Source organism: Gavia stellata, chromosome 18, assembly GCF_030936135.1.
Source record: "Gavia stellata isolate bGavSte3 chromosome 18, bGavSte3.hap2, whole genome shotgun sequence".
Classification (NCBI taxonomy): Eukaryota; Metazoa; Chordata; class Aves; order Gaviiformes; family Gaviidae; genus Gavia; species Gavia stellata.
The window spans coordinates 16485301-16510884 of record NC_082611.1 but is presented as its reverse complement, the minus strand read 5'-3'; the positions used below and the strand labels follow the sequence as shown (position 1 = coordinate 16510884).

Sequence of the window (25584 nt, the reverse complement as noted above, 5' to 3'; positions counted from 1 at the left end):
GGCAGGAGGCTAAGAAAGAGCAGGGGTGGGTCAGAGTCACACTCCGGCTCCAGAGCGTTCCTCCTGGGAGATGCTGAAGGGCCTGCGAGTTCATCTCTGCTCCGTTACATTACTGGACGCTTCTTTTCCTTGTTTATGTGGTCGAAACATCTGAAAATAATTTGTGCCTGTTAAGCTTTGCGGACGGTCAGGGTTTCTGCGTGCAGTTTGATCTCTACCTCGGCCAGGACTAGCTGAGGCTGATCTGTGTTTGCTCATTAGCTAACGAGACGCGATGTAGTTAGCAAGGCTCTCTGGGGGGCTGCCCTCGAAGCGTGGTTGCCGTTGCCGTGCGTGGGCACGTGCAGGGGCGGGTGCGGTACCGATGAGCTCACCCTTCGCAGGGAGCGCCGGCCCCCGTGACGGCGGCTCCCGCTCCTCTCAATTGCTCTCGCACGCAGGTCGGCAAGGAAGACACAGTAAGATGGCAGGGAATACGCGGCCCCCCCCGTTATTACTAATACAAAAAGCATCTGCAGCTGCGGGTTGGGGACCCGCTGAAGAGGGATGTGCGTGCTGCAGGCCTTGCTAGAGCTCCAGCAACCCTCTGCGTGAGCAATACATGCTGACCAATGCTCCAGAGAGGACGGATGGAGAAATCTTCGGCAATGATCCCAGGACAAAGGCGAGGAGGGCTGGGCGATCGAGGTGGGAGGATGCCATCTAGAAGGGGGAAATGTTTAAGCTGGAGGAAAGAAGCAGCTTAGGGAAGGGATGATACACTAACCACATGGCTGGAGGAGGAGGTGTGAAGAACTTGATGGGAAACACAGGACTAAGGGGGGGGATGAGGCAAGGAGCAGGTAAAGGGCAGTGACACAGCAAGAAGGAGCGAGGTGACTGGGAGCAACCAAGCTGTTCTGTGCGAGGGCAGCGCACGTCACCCCTGTGAGAGACTGGGAGGCGAGGGCTCCCCATGGGTGGCAACGGGGCCGGGGCAGGCCTGGCCGGGGCCTGGCGGCTCAGCCGGGCCCTCCCCTCCCCTGAGCGCCTGCCAGCAGTGCCCCGAGTGACTGCCGGCCCCGGGGCTCCCCGGGCGGGGATCCCCAGCTCCCCCCGGGCACGGCTGCTGGCGGAGCCGGGCGCTCCGGGGAAGCAGAGCTTCCAGCAGCCGCGGGAGCACCCCGCGGGCCCGGGGCTAACGGGACCTGGAGTTAAGCGGTGTCACCGCGGCTCGGCTGGGGGTCGGCGGCTGCACGCCTGAAGGGCGATGCCCACCCCCGAGGCGGACCCCAAAACGGCGGCGGGGAGGCGGGGGCTCCAGGCCGGGACCACGGGGGCCGCGCTGCGGGGGCTGCGGGCGGGCCGGTGGCTTCCGCCCGGCGCGGCGCATTCCTACACCGTGAGTCAGGGCGGCGGCGCGGCGGGATGCGTCGTCCCGCGGCCCCGGGCGCTGGCAGCTCCCCGGCGGGACTCACGCCGCCGAACCCGGCTCGGTTCCCGTCTCCCATTTGCATGCAGCGGCTGTGAATGGCGTGCCCGGCCGGCCGGCCCCTGGCACGGGGGAGGAGTCTCCGCGCCCTACGCGGGCCGAGCTCGGCGGCGCCGGTCCCTTAAGCCGCACTGGGGGGCGGCCCGACCCGAGCGGCGGCTCGCCGCTGCGCTTCACCCGCCTTCACGGTGAGTGCGGACCGCGGGGCCGGGCCGGGCCTGGGGGGGGGGGGGAGCGGGGTCGGGGGGGGGCGCTGCGCGGGGCCGGGCGGGGGCTGCCCCGGCGCACGGCGCGCACGTGAGTTGCGGGCTCCGTCCCGTCCCGTCCCGTCCCGTCCCGCGGCCCGGCCTCAGCCGCGGCTCGGCAGCCCCCTGCTGGCGGCCCGACCGTGAGGGGCAGCCCCGCCGCCCGCCGGAGGGCCGTTCCCTGACCGGCTGAGGCGGCGCGGGCCGCGCCGCCTCAGCCGGTCAGGGAGCGGCCCTCCGGCGGACGGCGGGGCAGGGCCGGCGCCCTGAGGTGGCGGCCGCGGAGCCGGAGGCGGGGACCCTCAGAAAGCGGCCCCGCAGCCGGCACTTCCTCCAGCTCCGTCAGGCGAGGCGCAGCGGGGGCGGCCTTCGGTGCCTCAGGTGGGAGCCCGGCCCTGTCAGCGGCAGGCAGAGGTAGCAGCCTTGGACCTGTGCGGTCTCGCGGCCCCGGAGAGCCGGGGTCCGGGTCGGCCACGGGTGCTGGGAGCTTGGTGACCCGGGCGCTGTCGGCCGTAGGTGCAGGTGCGCGTTCATGGCCCATTTCAGTCGCTCCCAAGTCCACGCTGGAGCTGAAGGGGCCCTCCACCCCCACCTCTTGCCACGCGTTGCCACCCGTCCCTCCCCTGATGCTGGCACCCGTGTTTTGGCAGCCACCTTGTGAGCTGATCCTGCTGGAAAACGTATCGCTTTTTACATGTAAAAGATTCGTTTTCCTCTGGATAGAGTCCCTGAACTGACTTTTCACACCGTGCGCTGCTGGCGTGAAGCAGGGGATCGCAGCAGCCCAACGCGAGCCTGAGTAAAGCTTTTGCAGGATTGCACCCTCAGTGCTGAGTCCTTTCGGGCTCCCCGGAGCGCGACCTGTCCTTCCCCCCATCGCAGTGTGCGCACAGAGCTAGCCCTGCCGTGCCAAAGTGCCCCTTGTGCCTATTTTGACTTGTGCTTTTCTCTCGTGTAACTCAGGAGAGGGGGCCGGCAGCACAAAATGAGTTTTGTCTGGTGCTGGAGCATTGGTTCTTGATGCTGATTCTCATGCAGGTTGGCTTCGTGTTGGGGTGCGCGGTGTTGGTCAGGGATGTCTCCAGGCCGGGTCTCAGAGCGAGCAGGAAGTTGTTTCCTTTCTTCCTGTTTTTGTCCCCATGGCTGCTAATTTCCTCTGGGAAGAAAGCTGTGCATTCTGCAGTAAAGGAAAAAATAGTCACACGTAACGGTAAGGGACAAGGCAGCAAAGCTGAAGGTGCTTCTGAACGAAGCATGGGGCGAGGAAGGAGCACAGGGTGTTAACAGCAGTAACGCTGACAGAGCAGCCAAGACAAGTAGCTCCCTTCGTGCTGCGACCACAGGGGTAAAAAGGGCCCACTTGGGACAAGCTGGAAAGCAGACCCTTGGAAGGAGAATTGCATCTCCACTCCAGTGGGTAGATATATGTTGCTCTCCAGCTCTTCTATCTCGATGGTGCAGGGTTTGCAAGAGGAGGTGATAACTCATGTTAGATTGGTTGATATAGTTGGAAGAAACAGATGAACTTTCAGATACTTACTTCCTTCCTTCAAGTTTTGATTGTTAAAAGGACTTTAGGAAAGGCCTTGTGTGCCTGAAAGCTTGTCTGCTTTTTTTAACCCTCTGTTGCTCTAATAACAGCTATCCTCCCTCCCTCTTCCTGCATCCCTCTTGTGTCCTTAGATCCTCGTGCCTACTGCTGGGCAGCCCAGGTCTCCACTGTCTGTGTGCAGGCTCATGGGGAGACAATGCTATTCCTGAGCCAGCCTCCTGAGAGGTGCTGTGGATTTGGAACAGGGGAACGAGCTTCGTTATGGTCTCTGTGCTCATCGGTCCTGAACCCCCTGGAAGGCAGTGGCTCTCACGTGTGGTCATGTGTCAGTGGTGTGCCTGCTCCTGTGCGTTCCCATGAAAGGAGGTTAATGCTCCGCAGTGTAAAAGCAACTCCCACAAAACTAGTTCTGCTCTGGGACTTCCCATGACAGGCCTTTTTTTTTTTTTTTTTTTTTTTATGCAATACACTCGCAAGAGATCTGCCTACAAACTGGCTTTTCAGGTTCTGGGGAAAGCTATGGGCTGGCCTCGGTCTCAGGAATGTCTTGGTCTGTGCTGGGTAGGCTTCAGCCAGGGTGATGAGCTTTGGATGCGGAGAGCGCTGCTTGCCTGCAGAGCAGAGCAGGCACCTCTTCTCTAGCAAGCTCATCCTTCCCATGGCTTGGTGCTGAGAGTGCGTGGCCCTGACGTGTCGCCTCAGTCAGGAGTTACATCCCTTGCAGAGGGCCAGCGCCTCGTCACTGGACTTGGCAGATGGCTCGTTTCACTTTCGTGGTGGGGACTGCAACAAGTCTGCAGCCGAGCGAGGTCATGAGGCAGGAATAGGAATTCCTTTTGGGGTCATCAGTCCTGTTCCTCTGGAATCCAGCCCCGGAGAGTAGCCAGCAAGTCCCAGCATGTTCCCCTGAAAGAGGCAGGGTCTGCTGAGTGTGGCATGATAGGACAGTTTATTCTGGGCACAGAGCCCACATGCTCCGATATAATTAGTAAAGATTTGATTCCATTCAGTGTGTTGGATCTCTCTGCAGTGCAAACACAGCCTGGTTAGTGCTGAGGCCTGAGATGGGCAACAGGACCAGGAGTCTTGGGTTGTTTTCCTCTTCCATTCAGTGCATCCAGCAAAAAGGTTGGCAGAGCACCCTGTGTGCTGCAGGGGATGCTGCCTGCTGAGTGGGACTGGCTGTGAGCTGAGATCCTGACGTTTCTCTATCTGTATCTCCAGAGCTTTTATCCAGCAGAACAGTCTTTGATAAGATTTTTCCCTTGTGGTTGCTGCCTGTCTTCCCTAGTTATCTCTGGAGGCTTTGGCATCCCATGGAGACCATGCGCCCTCGTCGGAGGTTCCAGCATTAATCGTGACCCAACATGACACTTCTGTTAATTGCTGTTCCTTCAGCCACCTGCCTGTTGCCAGTATATGACCCATTTCAGTAGAAATACTTCAAACTCGGGTATGGGTTCCTTCCTTCACATTTTCCTTGAGCTTAGGTGTGGATTAGTTTCTTTTCAGCTGAAGAGGTGCTGGGCCCCAAGTCTAACTTTATCATCATCTAGTTGTAACGAAACAGACAAGAAATGTGCAGATCTGGCACCATTTTTGTAAGGTTGCCTCCCTGCTGCTGGGTATGTACCTGCTGTAGTTTTAAGTAAATCACAGAACGTATGTGTTGCCTGCCTGCTGAGAGAGCTGTGTTGCATCCTCTCTGCTGAGAGTGTGACAGCATCTCAACTTGCGCTGTGGGAGCTGCAACCTGAATTTAGAGGGACTTGTGCTTGGGTCATGGGTAGAATGTCCCAGTGCTTCTGGAAAGTAGAGTGAAGATAGTTTTTCTTCAGAGGAGGGGAAGCCCTGGTGTCTGGCATCTTGCAGGTAGTTGTCTCCCTGGTGGTGGGAGACAAATTTTGGCCTTTTTTTTTTTTTTTTTAGCTTTGTGGTTGGTTGTTTTGGTTTTTTGGGGGGTTTTTTGGTCTTTTGTTTATTTTTTTGCCTTGTTCAGAACTAGCAGATGAACCGGTTGAACTGAATGGACATCAGGACCTGTTGCTTACTCTGTTAGTGTCCAGTGACTCCCCTCTGAGGTCAGCACAACCAAAATATTTAGGGAGGGGCAATCCGAGCCTTGCAGCTATTAGTCCCAAGAGATTAGAGAGGCAACAGGCAAGATTTAACCTTGGAAGGAAATGGATCTATTAGACAGCATTTCCTGTGGTCATGGTGGTAGCCCTATTTCTGTGTCCTTGAAAGACCCCAAACCAATTTGGTGTGTGGTGTGTGCTCTTGCCAGCCAGGCTTGCTTGCACAGAGTCCTAAAGACCCTCACTGCAGCACAGCGTGGGGACGGCAAGGCTTGCCTGCCAACCTCTCTGTTTTCACAGCCAGGCTTGACTGTGCCATTGGGAAGGTCTAGGAGCAGCCCTGAGAGTGTGAAGTTTCTACAGGGAGCAGTGGAAATTGTGTTTGCGCTGAGACAGCCTATGGTTGTGTCCTTGTTAGTTGAACTTCAGGGGTTTCCAATTGCTCGCTTCTTTTTTTGGTCCTGCTCATTCAGCTGCTGTCCAGGACTGGATGAAGCCCACTTAAGATCACACCTCTCATACTTGTAGTTTCAGTCCATGCTGCTGTAGGAATGAGGAAGTGTTGCTGTTTGTTTTTTTTTTTTAATGTGTGTTGGGATGATGCCACAACGAGTAAATTAGTAGCTAAATTTTTCAACAAATCATCCGAACTATGGTCAAATCCTTTTGAATAATAAACAGTGGCTGTTTGCTACTTGTTGAAGGCAGAGAGCTTATTCTTCATGTTAACCATAACTGTTAAATCTCCTAAAGCTATAGAGTGCAAGTTTCATTGATTGTGTGCTCTGTTTGCTGCAGAGACAGCAAATGTCAGATTGACATAAGGCTTGTTCTTGCTGAAATTTCTTTTGGGTGCACTTTTCAACTATGTAGATACACCATTTGTTTCAAATATAATTAAAGCTACTTTTTGCATACTATAGAAGTGTTAGAACTATCACGATACAGACCTGAGTAGCGGGCATGTTCTCAAATTCTGGGGCCTTTAGCAACAAACAGACCTTGCCTTAGTAATCAGAGCATCTCTAAAACACAGTGATTATTAAAGGAAATGTAATTTCTTCTCAGTGAACTAAGAAGTATCATTGCAAAATATTTCCCTGGCACAGTACAGTCTTCCCAGGGGGAGAAGAGATATCAAGACATGCCTGATCTTGCCTTTTCTGGAAAGCCTACCTTTGCCGCCTCCTCCCCTTCCTGTTTCCACTTGGCTGAGAGACAGCCCCTTGCTCTGCTGGTCAGCAGCAATCCCTGCTTTGAAGATGTTTTTTTTTTTTCTTTAAAAAGGAACAATCCGTATGAGGTCATCCTGAAGCTGTGCAGGATGCTGCTTTTACTGTTCTACAGGTCCAGCACTTACATGGCTTTGACTCAGTGAAAGTTATAACAGCTTGAATTTTAAGATCTTGAGGGCTCAGATGCCTGGGTTGATGAATACAGCTTCCATATTTCAGCAGTTACTGTCCTGTAGTAATCAGCACATGGGAGGTATGTTTCTCTGTCACTTGAATTCAAAGCCCAGTGCTTTAAAGTGAACTGTAGAAGACAGCAGGCTGTGAGTTGTTTTGCCAAAAAGTGTGAGTGTACCTTCCTTTTCTGTGACTGCTCTGGGACTGTAATTTCAGGGAGAACACTGAGAGAGAATGTGCTATTAACTCAGATTGAAGAAGTATGGTTCACTTAGATTTTAATTTTTTTTTGCTAAAACAAAGGTAGCATTATGATTATTTCTATTTACGTTATAAATGAGTTGGTGCATTGGGCACATGTGAACGTACACATGTGTACACACACTTGCAGAGCAAGACGAGCTCTTCCTGCAACTGCTTTCCAATTAGACAATGTAGGAGATGGTGTGTGGCCAGCTGTTGAGCACTAGCAAGAGTAGCAATTGGAGCATCAGAATGGCAGGCTAGCTCTTCTGTGTCCCTGGCTAAATCAGCTAATGCTTAGGAAGAGCAGTTCCAGCTGAACTAGCTCTGCTCCGAGTCCTTGGCTGTGTAACTGTTCTTTTGAAGGCTCTCCAGTGGGCCTCATTGCTGTGGGCACTGCTGGTGGGTGCAGCCTTGTTCTCTATCTTGTATCCAGGTGAACAGAGCTATGGTTGTGTTGGAGAAAGCGGGTGTGTGATAGTGAGTGAGTATGCTCTGAGTTTCAAAGGAACAGGCAAAGAGAGCTGGCCTGAATGGCTCAGATGCTGCGGCTTCCATCCTTCCTGAATATAAAGTCTATCTTCTGGTGGCTCCAGCATTTGTTATTGTTATTTCCTCTAAGATTTTTTTAGATTGCTATTCACCGTGGTTTTATGTAACTTTCCATAGGAAATGTTGTCATCTGCGGCAGTTTTGATCTCATTTGCCAGTGAGGCATTTTTATTTAGCACAACAAACAGTGATTCTTAGCTGCTTTTAGTACCAAGAGTCTTTGCCATAGAGGTTGGGTGGCTTTTGGTCTAACATAATTTTTGGTTTGGGGTCCTGTAATCTTTCTAGGGGAGGTTGCTAGTTTTGGCAGTTGCTTTTCCATCAATTGTTTATTGATGTCATGTTTTTTAAATGAACAATGTTGTAATCACTAAGAAGCATTACCAAGAAAATTGCTCTTGAGGTGGGTGCACAGGCAGCAGCTATTCCAAAACCAACCAGAGCCAGTGTTTACTGCTGTCTTGAGGGTCATATACCAGTGCTGTGTTCCTAGCTTTCCTTGTGTCCCGAACCCTTACGGTACTTGTGATGAATATGAGAGCTGGTAGAAAAAACTTACAAATGCAGAATTTTAATGAAAAATTATACCTTTGTTAAAATACAGTGGTAGGATTTTGTTGGTTTTGTCTTTTGTTTTCTAATGCGGGGTCATGGCTGCGCTGACAAAAACATTTTTGTGAATCTTACCTTGCTGTATAATTGAGGCAATGACTGTGTCCATGGTACTTGTGGATCAGCCAGTACTTTACAGTGCATCTATTTTATTAGCAATGAAAATAAATCTGGAACAGGGTCTTCTGGAGCCCCGTTGAATTGTTGTAATGAGCTAAATGTGTACTAAAATAGTTTCTGTGATCATTCTTTCCTGCTTCTTTGTTAACGAGGAGCTCTAGTGACACTGAAGAACTTGTAGACCCAGGCAGGGTACTGAGACAACTGTGCTTTGAGGCTGCTGGGGACCCCAGAGTGAAGAGCTCTGCCAGCTCAGTGCCGGCACCGCTAACCCAACGGGCAGCTGTGGTTACCTTTGAGAAGGGTGCCAGAATGAGGCTTGCATAGATGATCCTTCTTCTGGATACACTTCCACTGTTGGCAGTCTGTTGTTTATAATTGGAATTGTTAATATTTGAGTTGTTAATGTGATTATACTTGTTATCCATTTTGGCTATGTTCGCTGTGGCACTGGACCAGCGGTAGTATCTTGGCTTCCTGCATAGGCATGCTGAGATGCATCAGCCATCAGGTAGCTGGTAACGGATCTAGGTGGAAACCAGCTCCTTTTGAGGACCAAGCAGTGCTGACTCTACTGGCTTCCCTAAGGAATGGGAGTGCTGGTCAGTGCTGGCTTCTCGTCCCCTATGCTTGATGTACTGTCGCTGGAGCTATTAGCAGGTATCGTCATCAGTCCATGCCCAGATGTAGTCTATAAGTGGTGTGCTATGACCAGAGGATTAGGATGTGGCTACTGGAAATGTGGCTATTGCATGGGGTGGCAGGCTGGTGTTCTCTCTGCAAAGCTGCAGGGTGTGTTCATGGAGAAACACAAACAGGATGAAGATGCTAAAGTACTCCAGAAGGTTTCCCAGTGCTCCCCCCTCTTTGTTGGTTATGTTTTATGCTCAGACTGTTCCCTTTGCTGGTACCTAGGTAGGTTGTAGATGGCTGTGTATTGGGTTTACTCTAGAAGGTGGAGTTGGATACTGCTTGCTCATCGCCTGGGCCCTGTGTGGGCTCTGGGGTGCAGGCATGCTGGCTCATGCTGTGAATCTGCTTCTGTCATCTGGGTCACACGTGCTTAGGAGATGGAAAAGGCAGCCCCTCTGCCCAGTCTGCTCTACTTGATTCCCTTCCACCTAGTTGCTTTGCGGGTGCCACAGGCCATAGGTGAGCAGGGGAAACTCATCCCTTGGGAACCTTTCTATGGAAGCTGCCCATGTGTGAGGCTTGGCTGTCAGCTCTAGGGAAATCCGTGGATGGTTTGGCTGTTTTCCCATCTAATGACCCCACCACTCTGCCTGTGGTGATACAGTAGTATTTTATTCTTGCTACACTCGACACCTGCACTAAGGGTACTTCTCAGAAGATTATTTAAGTCCCAAGAGATGCAGAACCCACCCCCTCCATTGTGGTAATTGTTAGCTTCCCACAGTGCTACAAGTGTGAGTTTTTGGCTGTGTTTTCATGATCGCTTTAAACTGTGCTGCCTTGAGAAGCAGTCCAGTCATCTGGCTCCAGCTGATCTTTTTGTTCCTGCTTCTTTCCCTTTCCTTCTGCTGGCACAAGTGTTTGTGGAGCCGTGTGGTGACTTGGATCTGGGAAGGGGCTTGGGCTGGAACAAACCGTTTTCTTTGCTGAGCTAACGTGGGTCAGTTCCCAGTGTGGATCACCCAACAGCTGCGGGGATGCTCTGCCAGCACGAGGAAGAGGGGCAACACAGAGGGCTGGGGACACTGCTTCTTCTGTTGCCTTTCATCTCTTTCAAGTGGCCGTGACATCTTTATAGCTTGAATTTTGAGTGTTGGCTTCTGTGTTCTTGTTACTATTCTGCCTTTTGTCTGCTGCAACAAAAGGACCTTGAAGATCAGAGTCTGTTGCCTCTGTGAGTGTTTGCAGGTTGCAGTTAGGGGTCATCTTTTAACCTGTATTTGGAGAAGTTCAACTACAGATTTGAGGACTAACAGGAATCAGAAAAGTTTTTTGAGCTCCCTGTTTTTCCTCTCTCTTCTATATGAGGGGACCAGACCTGGATACCCTTCAAGTCCCATGTGAAGCTGCTTGAAAGCTTTTAATGCTGCCATTCCAATAGGATCTCATTTATGGTTGATTTCCATCATGACCCGCATCTTTTTCTGAAAATCAAGAAAACCAGTTGCTCAAAGGGACCTCAGATCTGCTTTCCTGATCATGGGATTGGCTCACATACATTCAGACTTTACTGGCAGGTGTTTTTATTACCTATATTTAAAACCCTCTGACTCTGTATGTAGCTGAGCCTTCTCCAAGTTCAGCGGGTCCCAGTTGAAGCTTTGCACTCTTGGTGTGCCTCTTGCATACCAGTATCATTCTACTAGGCTTTGCATGAAATCCAAACCCTTGGTTTTTTACAATGTAGCTTCCCGTTTCCTGCCTAGGGGTCTGCCTGGCCTCTTCCAAGCCAGGAAGTTTCCACTGGTATTTCTCAGCAAATTAAATTAAGTGGTTCACAGTGAGATCCCTCAGCACTGCCTTGGTTGCTTGGGTAGCCGCAGAAGTTAAAGACCTTCCCCACAGCATTCACCCCACCTTGCTGGGTTTCTGCTGGCGCAGCTCTGTCGTGGTGCTTGTGTGCTGCTTTTCCATGATCTACTTGCATGCTGGTTTTTATGGCCACCTGCTCAAGCGTGTAGCTCCTGTTCTAGCTTTTTCTAGAGCACTGATTGAAAACAAAACTCTTCAGGAGGAAGATTGTGTGCCTTTTAATTCACTCTCTACAGGGCGAAGGCCTCTGTTCCATCGGAGCCTGCCCAAAGGCTTTTGCTACCCCAGATCCATTTCTTCCATGTTTTATTTCGAAATAAAGTTTAAATGACAGTTTGGGTAGGCACAGGCCTTTCCAATGTGCCCCACTGGCCTGCAGAAAAGCTATGTCTTTTAGTCAGAGGTCATCTACTACCCAGTCCTCCTGCCTGGTCCCTCTCCAGAGGAGAGTGCAGGGGCTCGGTGTGCTGCATGCGAGTTGGCGGGGGCAAATGCAGTTCCCTGAGCGCTGATCTGTTAGGCTGGGGATGGAGGAGTGCTGTTTCACATAGGCAGGGGACAAAGGCTTGGGCTGTAGTTTGATGTTTCAGCTAAGCTGCTGTCGTGTTGAGCTATCACTGAATAGGCTGGTGCTACCCTTCATCTCTCAGGTTGCACAGGGCTTATCTGAAATTGTCTGAGCGTCTTCAGGATGCCAGATTAACAGGAAATAATTTACTAGGGTTAGTATTGTGCTGGTAAAACACCTTGAAGTGGCTTACTGGAGTAAGGCAAGACTGCTCTTTGGGCAGCACCTAGCTGTCAGATTGGTTTGCTTGCAAGCGGAAGGCAGGGCCTTGGGGAACTGTCGCCTGCGTAATTTGGTGCAGGCTGTTGTAGGCAGCGTCAGTCCCTACCAGCACTCAAGCAGAGCTTGTGCATGGCAGAGGGCAGTGAAAGCGGCGTGGGTAGTGGGTGGGAGTAGTAATCCTGCCAGCTCCCTGCTGTGCAGGGCTAAAAGGGCAGTGTGTCTGCCTAGCTCGCTGCCAGGCTCGTGCTCAGAGGTGCCTGGGTTGCTCAGACCCTAGCTTCTGCTTGGCAGCCTGTGGGTCTGCAAAGCCTTACGGCATCTCCTGCAAGCTTGACAGCAAGGGTTGGGAAAGCAGGAGAGAGCCCTGCACGGGGCCGCTGCCAGGGCAGTGCTGATGGCCTTGTTTCATTTCCAAGGTAGTTTCTTAGGGTGGGACGTGGTGGTGGTCTCAGACGAAGCCTGGGTATTGCTGTGCCCTCAACAGCTTTCCCCAAGAGTGCAGGGTCACAGGCCTGTTCCACTTTCCCTGTCCCTGCCTGCCCTCAGCCCCTCCATCTGGCTTGTTTTAAAGGTCTGGCTCACTCCTGGTATTTGAGATATTATTTGTAATTTGTTGGGTCTGATCCATGCTAGATGGTTTTATTGGCAGCCACGAGACTGAAACCCCACTGCTCCTCTTCTCCTTGGACTTCCTGCCTTTTCCCTGCTGTGCCAGCAGAAATCCTGGAGAGAGAGGCAAAGCCAGCAGCCCGCTGTCTCCCCTGGCTCACTCTGTCTGGACAACAAATTTAGGATCCGGGTTTCTTTGCCGTCTCTCCACCCGGATGCCTGCTGGTGTGCCTCAACCAGAATAGCTGCATGGGCAGACCTCTTCAGGCGCACGGGACTTGGCTGGGACTCTGCATAGCAGGCACTGCGAATACAGCTGTTACAGGGATGGGGGTTTGAAAAATGGAGGAAAACAGCTGGAGGCTGACCATGGGATGTGGTGATCGGATTGCAGCGGATTAGCCCCGGTGTCTGTTACCTCCTGGGGGTGTCTGTAAGAACATGCACACGCTGTGCTGAAGAGGAGCAGTGTTGTTGGAAAAAGCAGATGATGTGTGTTTGTGTGGTAGGGTTGAATGAAGTTCGGTTTTTGTTTTGGTTTGGTTTTTCATTTGGAATATTTTTAGGAAGAAAACAGCTTTATTTTAAATGGGAATGCTGGTAAAATGGAAGTTTTGGAAGAAAAAAATCAACATGGGAATAGCTTCAGTTGTCTGTTTAAATGGAAGGATGGTCTGTCTTTGAAATGACTTTGCAAATCTCTGAATGTATTTGAGATGCCTGCCAGTTTTAGGAGCATGCTCAGGCTTCTGTACAAGGCTTTTCCTTCTCTGTTTGGGTCGGTGGATTTCACTAAGCAGCTTTTCTTGATCATGTGCCAACTTTGGAATTTAATGCGCTCTCCCTCTTTCTCAGCCTGACCCACAGCACAGTGGATTTGGCTTTTGTTCTGGTACTGTGACCTTGCTTTGGCATGGAGCTTTGAAGATGACTTTCCCAGAGTACGTGCAATACACAAGTTCTTTCTTTTGTTTGTTTATTTTAACTGAAATGGACTTTATTAATAATTTTTGTGCTGCTACCACAGTTGCACATGCACCTGATCAGTTAGAATCTATGGGGCAAATGCCGTGCGTTCAGCCTGTGTGCTGGAGAAGAGTTTCTATTTCTGCATTCCTCAGTTTTGTGATGCTGAGGGAACAGCTTCTGAGCTGGCTGAGCAGTGCAGATGGTGGCACTAGGACTGGGACTGTGCCAGCACTGGGAGGAGAAGTCCAGGCAGGTATTGGGCCCTTCCACCTCTTCCCAGTCTCTTCAGACAGCCTCCTTACCCACATCTCCAATGGCTCTTGCATGTTTTTGGTATTAGTGGAGACTTCTCTTTTGATGCCACTTGTTGGAATTTCTATCCTGATGGTTTACAAAAGCTGAGTTTCACGCCCCAATGACAGTTCACAAAAGCTTGAAAGCATGAACATTTCCACCTACCCAGGATGAAGATACTTAGCTGATGTCTAGGTTGGTGGAGAATTTTCTGGACTTCAGGAGATGCTGCAAACCACAAGCACAGGTGAGAGGTCTGGAACAGCTCCTGTCCAAGGACTGAGCAGCTGGATGTGGATCCCACTGTGTGTGTCTGAGGATGGTAGGAAGGGCATGGAAGAGATCTGTAGAGTCGGGATTGGCGTGGAGAAAGAATATAGGGAAAAGCTGTTCGCTTTTCTAGCCCAAGAACTACGGGGCATCAAGTGAATCCAGGAAATAGCAGGTTTAGAGACAAGCTGAAGAAGATGGCTTGTCACACAGCACATGTTTCAATTGTGGAGCTCTTTGTCACGTGCAGTTATGAATACTAAAAGTTTGCTTAGATTAAAAAATTAGTTGGATAAATTCTGGAAGAAAAATCATTGGATGGATACGGAGATGGATCAGAACCATTAAATGCAAAGACATCTCTGGCACAAGAAGCCTCCAAGTTATTCATAGCACATGCCATGACTCTGTCCTGGGAGATATGACTGTCAAGTGATCCTGTACTCTGTACCCATTGCCAGGCATCCTCTGTTGGAAATGAGATACTGGCTTTAGACAGACGCTTGGCCTGACCTTGCATGGCTGTGCTGTGTGTGTTCCTATCCTGCTGCTGTCAGTGACCTGAAAACACTCGTTAGGACAGTACTGAGAAATTGGGATTGAGGATATGGGACCATTCAAATGAAATGTGTCAATGCAGTCAACTTTCAAACAAAGCCCATTGGCCTGATCAAACTGTATCCTGGACACCGTATGGACACTGTATCCTGAAACGCTAACCCCTAAAAATAATCAAGGGGTTACTGTGAAACTCAGAATGTGCTTTTAGTGCAGTGCTGAGACAGAAATTAGTGACTGCAGCACTTCGAGTGAGGAGCAGGTGTAATAAGGGGTATTACCTGCCTTGCAAAGACGTATGTTCAACCATCCAGCTGTACATCTGTCTACACAGCTATACATCTAGGTACATCTAGTCTATACGTCTATGTATACAGCTGGATTCACATTCAGTCTCACTGTTAACCTCCTGGAAACCTGCCTCTTGTGTCGAGACCCCAGTCTCTTTTGTGCCCTGGGTCAGAGGTAGTTGGCTGACATATGCTGTGGCCGTGTATTCACAGTGTGCAGAGGATCGGGCCTTGCTAGGGCAAGTGCTGCAAGTTTCATCTCATGTGTTTGTAAGGTTTATTCTTGTCCACTCCAAATGCACATATGGAATTGGGAATGCTGAACAGCTCTGCCTTCACTGCACTCTTTTACTGGGAAATGAACATTTTGGTAAGTAAAAAAGGTCAAACTGGTAGAAGAATTTGCTCCTGAGTTAAGTACTCTAGTCGCAGTCACCCTTGAAACTTCCCTGGTTTTTAAACACTGAGTGCATTTACACAATTATTATACATGAATTTTGATGCTTTGCTATTCAAAGAACTCTTTAACTGCTGAAGTTGGGAGAAAGCAGTCCATTGGTGTCAGCTACATGAGTTTTGTCTTGAGATCTTCTTCTTGCCTGAAGTACAAAGCTGAGTCAACTTTGGGGATAATCATAACACCATGGGCTTGACCCCACGTGTGTGCATGCTCTGTCCTCTTCTTTGCATGTGGTGTGTGTGCACGCTGCTGGAGATCCCCATGTGCTAGTCTGCAAGGGTCGCGATGAAGCCAGCGTGATGGATACGTGGACATTCCTGTCTGTGGCAATTTAGGAAGGGGGACTGAAAACAGATTTCATTGGAAGGTCTTCCATGGAGTGCAGCGTTGTGGCAGCAGCTTTTGGGCGGTACAGGAGTGATTCATTCATTGCCTTCCTGGTTTGGCCTCCCTGTTTGATAAAGCTGCAAATCTTACACGTTTGTATGTTTTACATACATTACAAAGGCAGCTCTGTAGGTGGACAGGAAGGAAGTTGAGTGATGTCTGCTCATTGAAGAGGTACTGGAAAAAGAAGAGTTGCCAATTCAGAGATTCTGAATTTGCCCTTGAAGTCACAGAAAGGAGGCTCTTGAGTTGTGTCATGAGGGGCATGTGTGAAATAAGTTGTGTTTGCTCATGCCAGAGTGGTGGCTCTGTCCCTCTTGGCTGGTCTCTGCTTAGAGCATCTCAGGAAGACCCGTTGTTTGTGATCCTCATGGGCAAATGCTGGAGCTCTTTGCATTGCACCAGGGGAGTTTTTCAGTTAGGAGAAATCTGTGTTGCTTTCTGACCTCACCATGAAGACAAGTTTGCCCATTTTGTATGCAAGACCGAAAGCTGTCTCATAGTGGATTTACCCTTACCAAGAGCAGGTGGGAGTTCCCCTAATACTCTCACTATTCTCATCTTATAGGAAGTTAGAACAGATGCATTTAGTCACCCCTGTGGCTAGGGATGGAGGGAAGGAAGGAATTGTGTCCCTCTAATGTACGGCACTGTATCTGTGCACACAGGACTGTGGTGCATGTATGAAGGGCGTGTCTGTACAGGCTAGATCATGAATTCCCAGACTTTTGGGGGCCTGTGGTATTTGCTGAAACCCAACCTTCATCCACCTACAGCTGAGTCCTCCCTTTCTGTCGTTCCGGCTCAGCTGAGCGCAGCGCTCCTGGCAGCCAGCCCAGCTTGGGCGACTGAGCTAGCAGCTGGTCTTCAGCTCCGTTTATAAGATTCTCTTCTTCTAACCCAATCCAGATCCCCCCCCACTCCCTTTTGTTGCCCTATTTCCACCCCCGCCCCCAATGTATCTTTTGCGGTGGTGTCACCGTTTGTGCAGCTCCCTTTCCCAGAGCAGCTGCAGTGAGCTGTGGGAATATGGTGGAAATGCTGTGAAAGGCAGCACGTGTTTCAGAGAACCAGTGTCTAATTTAGGTTGGGAGGGACCTTTGCAGGTTGTCTGGTTCAGCTGCTGTGCAAGGCAGGGATGATTCAGGCTGCTCAGGGCCTCGTTTGGTTGAGTGCCAAATGTCTCCAAGGATGGAGGTCCCTCTGCCTGTGGTCCTGTCCTAGGACTTGGCCACTCTCAAGGAAGAATCCTTGCATATTAAACTCATTGTGCATTTAAAATAAATTGACTGTGTTAACATTGTAAGAGCACTGAGTTTTTATCCAAACAGAGAGCTTTTCTCCTACTCCCTTTCAAATCATGTGTGTCTGCTAAGTTAACTGGATGCTTATTCCATCTGTCCACCACGGTGGAGGAAGAGGCTGGGGCTCTTGATTTTTATTTTTTTTTTGTCCCCTGTGGGATCTGTGGCCTAGGACAACGCAAGGAGGGAGCTGGGAGGGAACTGGATCTGTTGTCTCATTCAGCACACGTGCTTCCCACTGCTAGCTTGCAGTTGTGTGTGTGCTAAGAGAGGAAGAAATATGGGCTTGTAGAATAACTTACATTGGAAGGTACCTGTGGAGGTCTCTGAGCTGATCTCCCTCCAATGAAATCTATTTCCTTAATTGTTTCTCTGAGCGTGCACAGTAAAGTAGGTGCTCTGCCAGCCTGAAAGAGTCGCATGGTCCCTGTCCCACTGCATGCAACCTAAACAGGAGGAGAAAGTTGCAGTGCAGTAGAGTGGGCAAGATGAGAGTGAGTCACTCTGGTTACTTTGGCGTTTTGGTAACACGGCGGTTTTTATTTAAATACCATATCATTATTATTTATGTATGAAACCCACTCTTAGTTCAGGATTGGTGCCAGTTCTCTAATGTTCATGCTGTACTTGTATTACTCTGTGCGCAATGTCGTGTTTCTAGAAAATGACTACATTTAAAAGAGATTAGAACCAGCAATGAGAAATGGCCACTTGCTAATTGCTAAGTAGTAGTTAGGTAGGAAAGTGTGGTGCTTGGCTTTGGGTGGGCAAGGCTGTCTGTGTGAGTCAGAAGCTGTTTTTAGAGGGAGGTCAGTGGCTTTTGGTACTGTAGTTACTTAGCTGGTTGGACTGGATCCAGATCTCATTAAGATTTAATTCATGACTGGTTCTTAAGGAATCTGGATCTCACAGTAGTCTCAGCAAAAATCTTAATGGGAGGTGACTCTCAAACTTGTGACTGCGGTCTCTGGCACCTGCCTTGAGGTCCTGCAGGCCTTAGAAACGCACCATGTCCTCTGAGTGCCTGGTCCTGGCTGACCAGCACGGACACAAGCTGTGACACTGGAACCCTCACGAGGAGTTTGGGAAGTCGTCCAACGTGGGGCTTGGGTCCCATCAGTCACAGCCTGGAGGACGGCACTCTGCTCGGCCCTGCCGGCACGTACGGTGTCAGGGATGAGCCTGGCCCCCTCCTGACTGTGATTTCTCCCCTCTCCTAGGCCTGAGGACAAACGTGGGATGATGTCGGAGGTGCGACACGACAGCACGAGCAGTTTACAGCGGAAGAAGCCACCATGGTTAAAACTGGACATCCCGGTGCCGGTGCCTGTGTCAGTGCCCGAAGAGCCCCAGCCTGTGCAGGTACAGAGGCTGGGGGCAGGAGGGAGGGGGTGTGCAGAGCCCCACTGCGCTGAGAGCATGCCTGTGCCCTTGGTCTCCAGCAGTCCTGGCTGAGAGAAAGGCAGCGTGTGATGGCAGTTCATGAGGCCACATGAGAAGGGGCAGAGTCATTGGGTAAATTTATGATCAGTAATTAACTCCCCCTTGAAGGGTATGTGGGAGGGATGAGGGTGGGTTGCTGATGTGCTCAGATCAGTGGATGTGACTGGATGTGGGGATTGTGAAAAGTGTCCTGGCTGGGGGATATGGAGTGAGGTATTCAAACAAGCATTTCTTAAGGGGACTGGAGGAGTGAAGGGCTCCTAGACAAACGTGAGGGCCTGGAAGTGCTGGAGCTTGTGCTGAAATGAGCAGGGAATAAATCTGACTTATGAATAGCCAAGATAATGACAGGGTCTCATCAGTAACAGCAGAGAAAGAACAGTTACTGGCAACACAAAGCTGTTACCAGCATGAGGAACATACGAAAATCATGTGGGATGAGAAATAAGTAACATTGAAGAGTGGTGAAGTAGAGATGGGGTGATAGGGTAATAACTGTGTGAAGTATGAGAGCAAAACATCCATATTTGTGCTGGGAACAGGAAGAGTAACAGGAATTTCTGCTACAAGGTGGCAAAAACTCATGTACAAGTAAGACCTGGGTAGGATGATTGCTGGCTGCTCGTGTGACCTTACTGCAGGAACAGAGACTACCTGCACCAAAGGCAGAGCCGGAGGGTTGTTACTACCAGCTCCGTGGGTGGGGTGCAGTGCCTGGGTTCAGCTGCTTATGTGAAAGAACGGTTTAGCCATCAGAGAAATGGAGGGTTATACAGCTTCCCTGGAGGGGAATTGAGGACAAGCTTGTCTTAAGAGGGAACTTATGTTGCACTTGGAATAGCAAGGACTGACCTCTTTGCCATTCCTTGATCCAGGGACTAAAATGCACTTCAGTTATGTGACAGCTTCTGGCAGATAAATCTTGGTCCTGGTCTTCCCTTGGAAGGAAAGTGATCGGGGTTCAGTCTGCAGGGATTAGAAGTGGAATGCAGGGTTTTAACAGTGCAGGTTGAAACCTTCCAAATCACTTATTTAAGGCTTTGATGGATGTTCTCTTACCTGAAATCTCTAAATCCAGCTGGGCACCTTCTGGAGAGACACTCTGTACTTATGATTGAAGCTGGCAGAGGTGATGTTCTTTGGAGGTCAGGTGTGCACAGCACAGGCTGTCAGGATAAGAGTGCATAATGGGCTCCTTTGGCTTATAACCTGAGTATCTATGCTTTGTTTTCACAGAAAACATAACAAAAATGTTAAGATTAGTGGAAATTATTAGCTTTCTGGGCTAGAGGGGCTGGAGTAGCAAATAGTCTTGATGCAGAGACAATGCCTGACCAGAGAAACAGTTGATCAGGGCTTCACTTGGCAGAGGGACAGCCTGCTCAGCCTACATTTTACAAATGGGAGATGGTGTCTCTGCCAAGCTGATGAAAAATTAATCCAGAGCAGCCCTGGGGAGGCAGTTGTATGAGCTGAGAACAGTCTGGTGAGTTGTGTCATATTTGGTAGGTGACTTTCAGACCTGCGTGTGTCCAGACAATTAGGTTATGAACAAAACCAGTGTGGCTTTCTCAGCTTGCTTAGCCTGCACCAGGCACAGCCACAGCACAGACCCACCCACAGCTCTCGCAGGCTTTTAATGCAGATCCAGAGTCACTTATGAAACAACTGTCACTGTGCTTCTCTTCACCTTGTGGAGAGGTCTAGGAGTGTGTGATCTGGGTTCTTCTGGCTATAAAAAAGCCAGGAGGATATGTTGCAGGAGCTCATGTAATACACCCCGTCTACAAATGGACATCAGTCCATGGGCCAGGCTAGAGCCAGTCTGAACTGAGACCCACCGCAACACACAGATGCTGCGTCCTTGATGCTAACTGTTCTGTTCTGCAGAGCCATTCCTGGCTAACATGAACACAGCCCTTGTTAGCCTGATTTTGCTGCCCAGCTGCATGCACCCAGCTTGTGGTTGGGGTGTTGGGCAGCTGTTGAATCGCTAACTAGATGTTTCACAACCTGACTGGCCTTGTAGAGCATCACTCTGAGAACACTGACTCCCCTCCTGGTTTTCTTCGCAGCCAACGAGACGTCAGGCCTTTCTGCGAAGCGTGAGCATGCCCGCTGACAACAGCCGTGTGCCCTCCCTGCCTAATGAAGTGAGGAGACCGGTGCTACAACGACAGACCTCAATCACCCAGACCATCAAGAGGTAAGACACTGAGTTCGTGGAGCCTGCTTTAGTGGACTCTGCCATCCATTGCCATCCTTTATTTGTGGATTTATGGTCCTCTGCTTGTCCCATTGCCTGGCACTTAAGTGGCACGCTATCACAGCGGGATTAGGTGGTCTCCCTTGTTATCTATCATGAGGTTGTGGAAGAGGGTGGGTGCAGATAGGTCCCCAATATATAAGCCCAGTGCTGCTATATTGCCTGTCTTTAGTAAGTGAGGTGACAAGTCCTGGGAGGAAGATTGTGGTAATCAGGACAATGAATGGTTCTTGCCACCTAGAGACAAATTTTGACTGTCCCCATGTCCCAGGGAGCTGGTTGTTTCTGAGTAACAGGATGCCTCAGGTCCTGATGTTTAGCTGAGACTCTATGATGTGGTGTGCTGGGCTTGCTTTGGTGCAGTATCTGAGAGCATGTGATTGCTGGGGGAGGCAGAAGCCCATCCTGAGCAGTCCAGGGCTCTCAGCAGCTTGGCTCCTAGCACTAGCTCATTGGCAGGTTCTTGAGATGGCTATGGGGGGTAATGGAGAGTAGGGAGAGGCTGCTCCGATCCTGTCCCCCACGCTTGCACAGAGGAGGGTTATAATTTGTCTCAACAACTCAGGGGTCTCTGAGACACGGCCACACAGCTGGATGCTCCTTCCCTCCCCGTGGCAAAGGCTTATCCCAGTTTGTCCAAAGGGAGTGGCTCTCCCAGCTGCTCTCCTGAGATGCCTGGCTTGTATCCCTGGCAGTGTGTCAGGCCTGCCTGGATCCCAGGAGCATCCCTGGAGCTCCACAGGTCAGGGGCACTTTCAGCCAGCCAGGCTTCGCCCACTCACAAAGGAGCAACTTTCCAGCTACGGGAGAGACTGACCTCCTACGCACTGTTTTCCTTTGCCTCAGACGTTCCCCAGCTGCGTTGGTGGTGAAGCTCTCCCGCAGCAGCTCTCTGTGATCTTGCTTCTTGCGAGGTTGGGAGGGCTGAGCCATGAAGCAGTGTCTGTTGTTTTCAGGGCTGTGGGCAACTTCTGTGTCTGCCTGAGGCTATCCTTGCACACCTAGACTGCCTCTTCCCTCACCTCCCTGCCCTTGTCCCGCTCCTTGCCAGGACAATTAGGCAAGAGCATGTCAAAGATGAGGGAATGTCCTGGGAAGGCGCTGCGGAGGCCCTGACAAGAAGCATTGTGCGGGAGGGCCAGGGTAACCTTCTCCCCCAGAGGTCCTCACAACATGCAGCTTGTGTGTAGGGTGGAGAGGTTGGGGAACTGTGAGCCACTTTGGTGCTGGGGCAACAAATTTGCCCCAAGTGCTACTACACTGTAAGACAGACAAGGCATATGGAGCTACAGTGAGCAAGCAAGGAGTGCTGGATAATGGTGGTGAAGCTCCTGCACGCTGAGGGAGATGCTAATGTCCTGCCTAGCATTAGGGTGGTGGGCAGACACGTGTGGCTGTTGCACCAGCAGACCCTGTGACATGTCTTCCTCTTGCCTGCCCAGGCTGTAATGGCAGTGCTGGGACTCAGGTTGGTGACTGCATTCCTGCCTGTGCTTGGCATTTTGTACTCTGGGAGTACATGCAGTCCTACCGGGAGTGGCCTAGAGGTACAGAAATGGTTTTGGAAGTCCTGGGAGCCTCCTGCTCAGAGTATGTATGTGGGGGGTTCAATGCTATTTTGCAGTGCTGAATTGTCTCATGCAGGCTGTTGTGCAGCACAGGGGTGACCAAGTCTTCCTCCTGGAGGACTCGCAGCTTGTGGGCGACTTCTACAGAGTGCTGTGGGATGTGGGTAGGAGAGCCGGTGCAGCAATGGGAAGGACTTTCCAAGGGGCAGAACTGCAGGAAATGCACACATGACATGACACTAGCAATAAAAGCATGAAATAAGTGGATCAGAAACAAGGACAGGGAACTGGAAAGTACGAAGGAAAGGCCTAAAAACCTGTGCTCTGTTTAGCAGAGCTAGGGGTGCAATGGAGAGTTGCAGACCATGCATCCGTAAAGGTGTCTTGGGGATTTGTTTTGTGAGTCCAGGGAGGCTGATTACCAGGCCTTCTGCTTAACACAGCCCCCAGGATGCACAGAATGTGAAACTGTTCTGGAAGCAGGACTCCATACCATCCTGTTCCCTGGGGTGATACAGATCAACTGTGAGCCTAAGGTCAAGCCTGTGTGGTCCAGAACATGGCATGGGAGTGATTCATGTGTCTGAGTTTAGGCATCTAACACCACTTCCAGTCTCCCAGGGTGTCCAAGATGTCCATGCAAGGCACAGATGTGGCACAGATGTGGCACAGATACCTGTGCACCGGGCAAGATCCTGCCAGGGTCAACCAGAATGGGTCCAGGGCACTTCCAGTAGCATCAAACACCTGTGTCTAAGCAGATCCTATCTCAGCCTGCTGACACCTCCGTGGTTTCACACTCCGGTGTCCAAAGTCAGGCAGTGGGATCTGTAGCTGGGCGTCTGGGCAGAAGAAGGCAGATCACAGAGGTCTATGTGTTAAGGGGGACTGAAGTATCCCTGGTATCTTCAAGAGCAATGGGAGACATACATCAGAGGTGCAGATGGACCAAAAGGCTTCAGCAGCCTCCTGGGTTCAAAGATGGTGTTCTGTGGCTTGAGTTTGGTTGTTTCTCTTAGGTCATGCTCTCAGATGGAGGCCACTGTCACGTGCAGTGTGGCACAACTGCTGCCAATGGGGCTATGGAGGGAGATGGGGAGGTGTTGGATGCAGGTCGCTGCTCCTCCACAGCCCTGCAGGCTCCTTCCCTTCAGCTCTCTTTTCTTTGCAGCAGACAGGTACGGTTTCAAAGGAGTCAGACCATGCCCATTCATGGGCACCGGGTGGGCAGGAGTTCCCTGAGAAAGCGGCAGTCCCTGCCCCGATCGTTTTTCAGGTACTGGTAGCACTGAGTGTGAAACCCACCCCTGCATGTGTGTGCAAGGGCTGTTGTGAACTGCACAGATTCTGGCTGTTGCTGGGACCACGTTGCCTTCCCAGGGCTGGCCAGGAGGCCTACAAACAGGTGGGAGTGAGAAAGTTCAAGTGTGCTTCTAACAAAAAACAATTGTCACTCCTACTAAATACGTAGGTTGCTGTCAGTAAGTAGCATGGACTAACAAGCTGTCCACCTGCCAGCCTCACTCCCTCCTGCCTTTCCTAACAAGCTGTCAACCTCCTGGTGTTCACCGTAGCTGGAATATTTCCCCAGGGCAGCCGTAGCGCAGCCTGCCTTTGCTAGCATCAACGCAACATGTGGCGTATGCATATGTTGGCCCCAAAGCCTCCTTGGAGCAGAAGGGGAAGGAGAGGAAGCAGCACTGAACAGATGCTAGTCATGTTGGTCCAGACGGGGCTCAGAAGCTGGTGAATGGAATAGAGCATCCACTCTTTCCCTGTTGACATCATGGCTTTTTCTAATCCAAATGTGACTGTCTTCTTTTTGAGGTGGAGGTCTTCGTTTACTTAGCACCAAGGAGATGAGCCACTCCAGGAGTCCAGGGCGCAAGGGCCCATCAACAACCACCCCGAGGCTGGAGCTCAGTAAACTTTAAAATCAGACAGACAATGTGCCTTTGTGCATGGCAAGGACTGGACCTAATGCCCAGGAGTCCATTCCCATCCTGCCTTCCTCACTGCTACCCTTGGCCAGATGCCACTCTGGCACTGTGACCGCCTTTGGCGACGGCTTGCGTTTGGTCTTGGGCTTTCAGAGCTGGTTAGCTCAATGTGGTAGAAGAGTGAGAGCTGGCTGCTGATGTTGGTTCATTGCTTGTTACAGTGCTTCATGGAGTCTGTAGGACGTGATGGGGCTCCCCAGCTGGATGGGGGTGTCCAGCATCTTCCCAGGGTGTTCCAGATACCCTAAACTCTGTAGTTGGGTCTCCTGGACTATCTTGACTATGATCAGAGAGTAGGACAGCTCTTTACCCTGGTCCATGGACCAGCAGTGGTCTCTGGCAGTTCAGGAGTGGTCCTCATGATGCAAAGCAGGACCTTCCAGCGTAGCAGGAGCACAGTTTCAGAGGGCTCTGAGGCTGCTGTTGGTGCAATGGACCTTTCATCAACAGACTCACAGGGGCACAAACAACCCTCAGTCCTCTCCCTTTGAGGAGTGGCCCCATGTACGGGCTTGTCACCCAAGGCCACCTGGGTGTTGAAATATTGGTTATGGCAGTCTATGAGAAGCCCTCTGAGTTGTAAGACTGTTTTGTGGCGTGTGTTGTGCCTGTGCATCTGCACGGCCAGAGCATTACCTCTGTGCTATAGCCTTGGTTCGGGTCTGTCATGCCAGATGCTGATGCTAGGCCCTTCTGCTCTGAACGGGGACAAAGATTGCTCTGATGAGGTGTGGGTCCGTGGGAGCAGAGCAGTGCTCTGAGTTCTGCACACAGCCCTGTCTCTGAGGTCCAGACCCTCTTGACTTGCTGGAGGCATTTGGAGACATTTGGGTCAGTGAGGTCAGGTGAGATCTAGCAATGGCCCACTTGATCTTCTGCCCACTGAAGGGTCTGTTCTGGATTGTTGGGAGAATGGGGAGGGCTGAGGGCAATGCGTGGTGGTCTGCATCTGGAGGCTTTAGCTGGAGATGCTGTGCGTTTTGAATTCACCTCTTTTTACATGGTGGCAGGACACCTTCATCTGTTGGTTGATGGTATTTTTGCTCAGTAGGGTACAAAACACAGGACTGGTTTCCTGTCTCCAGTGCACTGACTCAGTTTCCCTGTGTGACCTAATTCTAGATTTAACCCAGCCTTTACTCCAGTGTACGTTTTAATACTCCCTTTGTGATCTGTGAGGTCTTGTTTCTCAGCAGCTGGAAATCCTGCCCCTGAGCAGGGGGCCTGAGGCCAGGGTTTCAGGTTTGGCTTGGAAGGACTTTCAGGTTCTGACACCTGGGCCAAACAACTGTAAGCTGACACAGCTTGTCATCTCCTGAGGAAGGATTAACTACAGTGGGAAAGGCTTGGCAGGGCTGTGATGATCTTTGTAGGGTACCAGCTGTCCTGCAGTATTTGAAGTAGGTTGTTAGTCTGACTTATCCCAATCCCTCTCTGCTTTCCTTGGGATTTTGCTTCTGATCCAGTGCTCTTCCGTGACAGCAGCCACTTGGCGGCAAACCTACCTCGCGGCTGCAACCTTGCGCTCCTACTTCTGCAGCCAGCAGCTGTGTGTGTCTGCCTCAGCAGAGATCAGGACCACAGCAAAC

General features: G+C 50.9%; 1 protein-coding gene across 3 annotated transcripts in view; it reads left to right on the top strand.

The window, feature by feature from the left end:
- Positions 1-1616: 1616 nt before the first annotated feature.
- Positions 1617-25584, top strand: part of RHBDF1 (rhomboid 5 homolog 1) — a 38104-nt gene continuing 14136 nt past the window's right edge. Inside the window, exons 1-4 of one of the 3 annotated variants that reach the window (XM_059826408.1) lie at positions 1617-1659; positions 17939-18080; positions 20237-20367; positions 23167-23271. In XM_059826408.1, the coding sequence (XP_059682391.1) occupies positions 17958-18080; positions 20237-20367; positions 23167-23271 (359 nt within the window). In that variant the 5' untranslated portion in view covers positions 1617-1659; positions 17939-17957. The remainder of the gene's footprint in view (positions 1660-17938; positions 18081-20236; positions 20368-23166; positions 23272-25584) is intronic. The other 2 variants (XM_059826406.1, XM_059826407.1) reach the window with 2 other exon arrangements.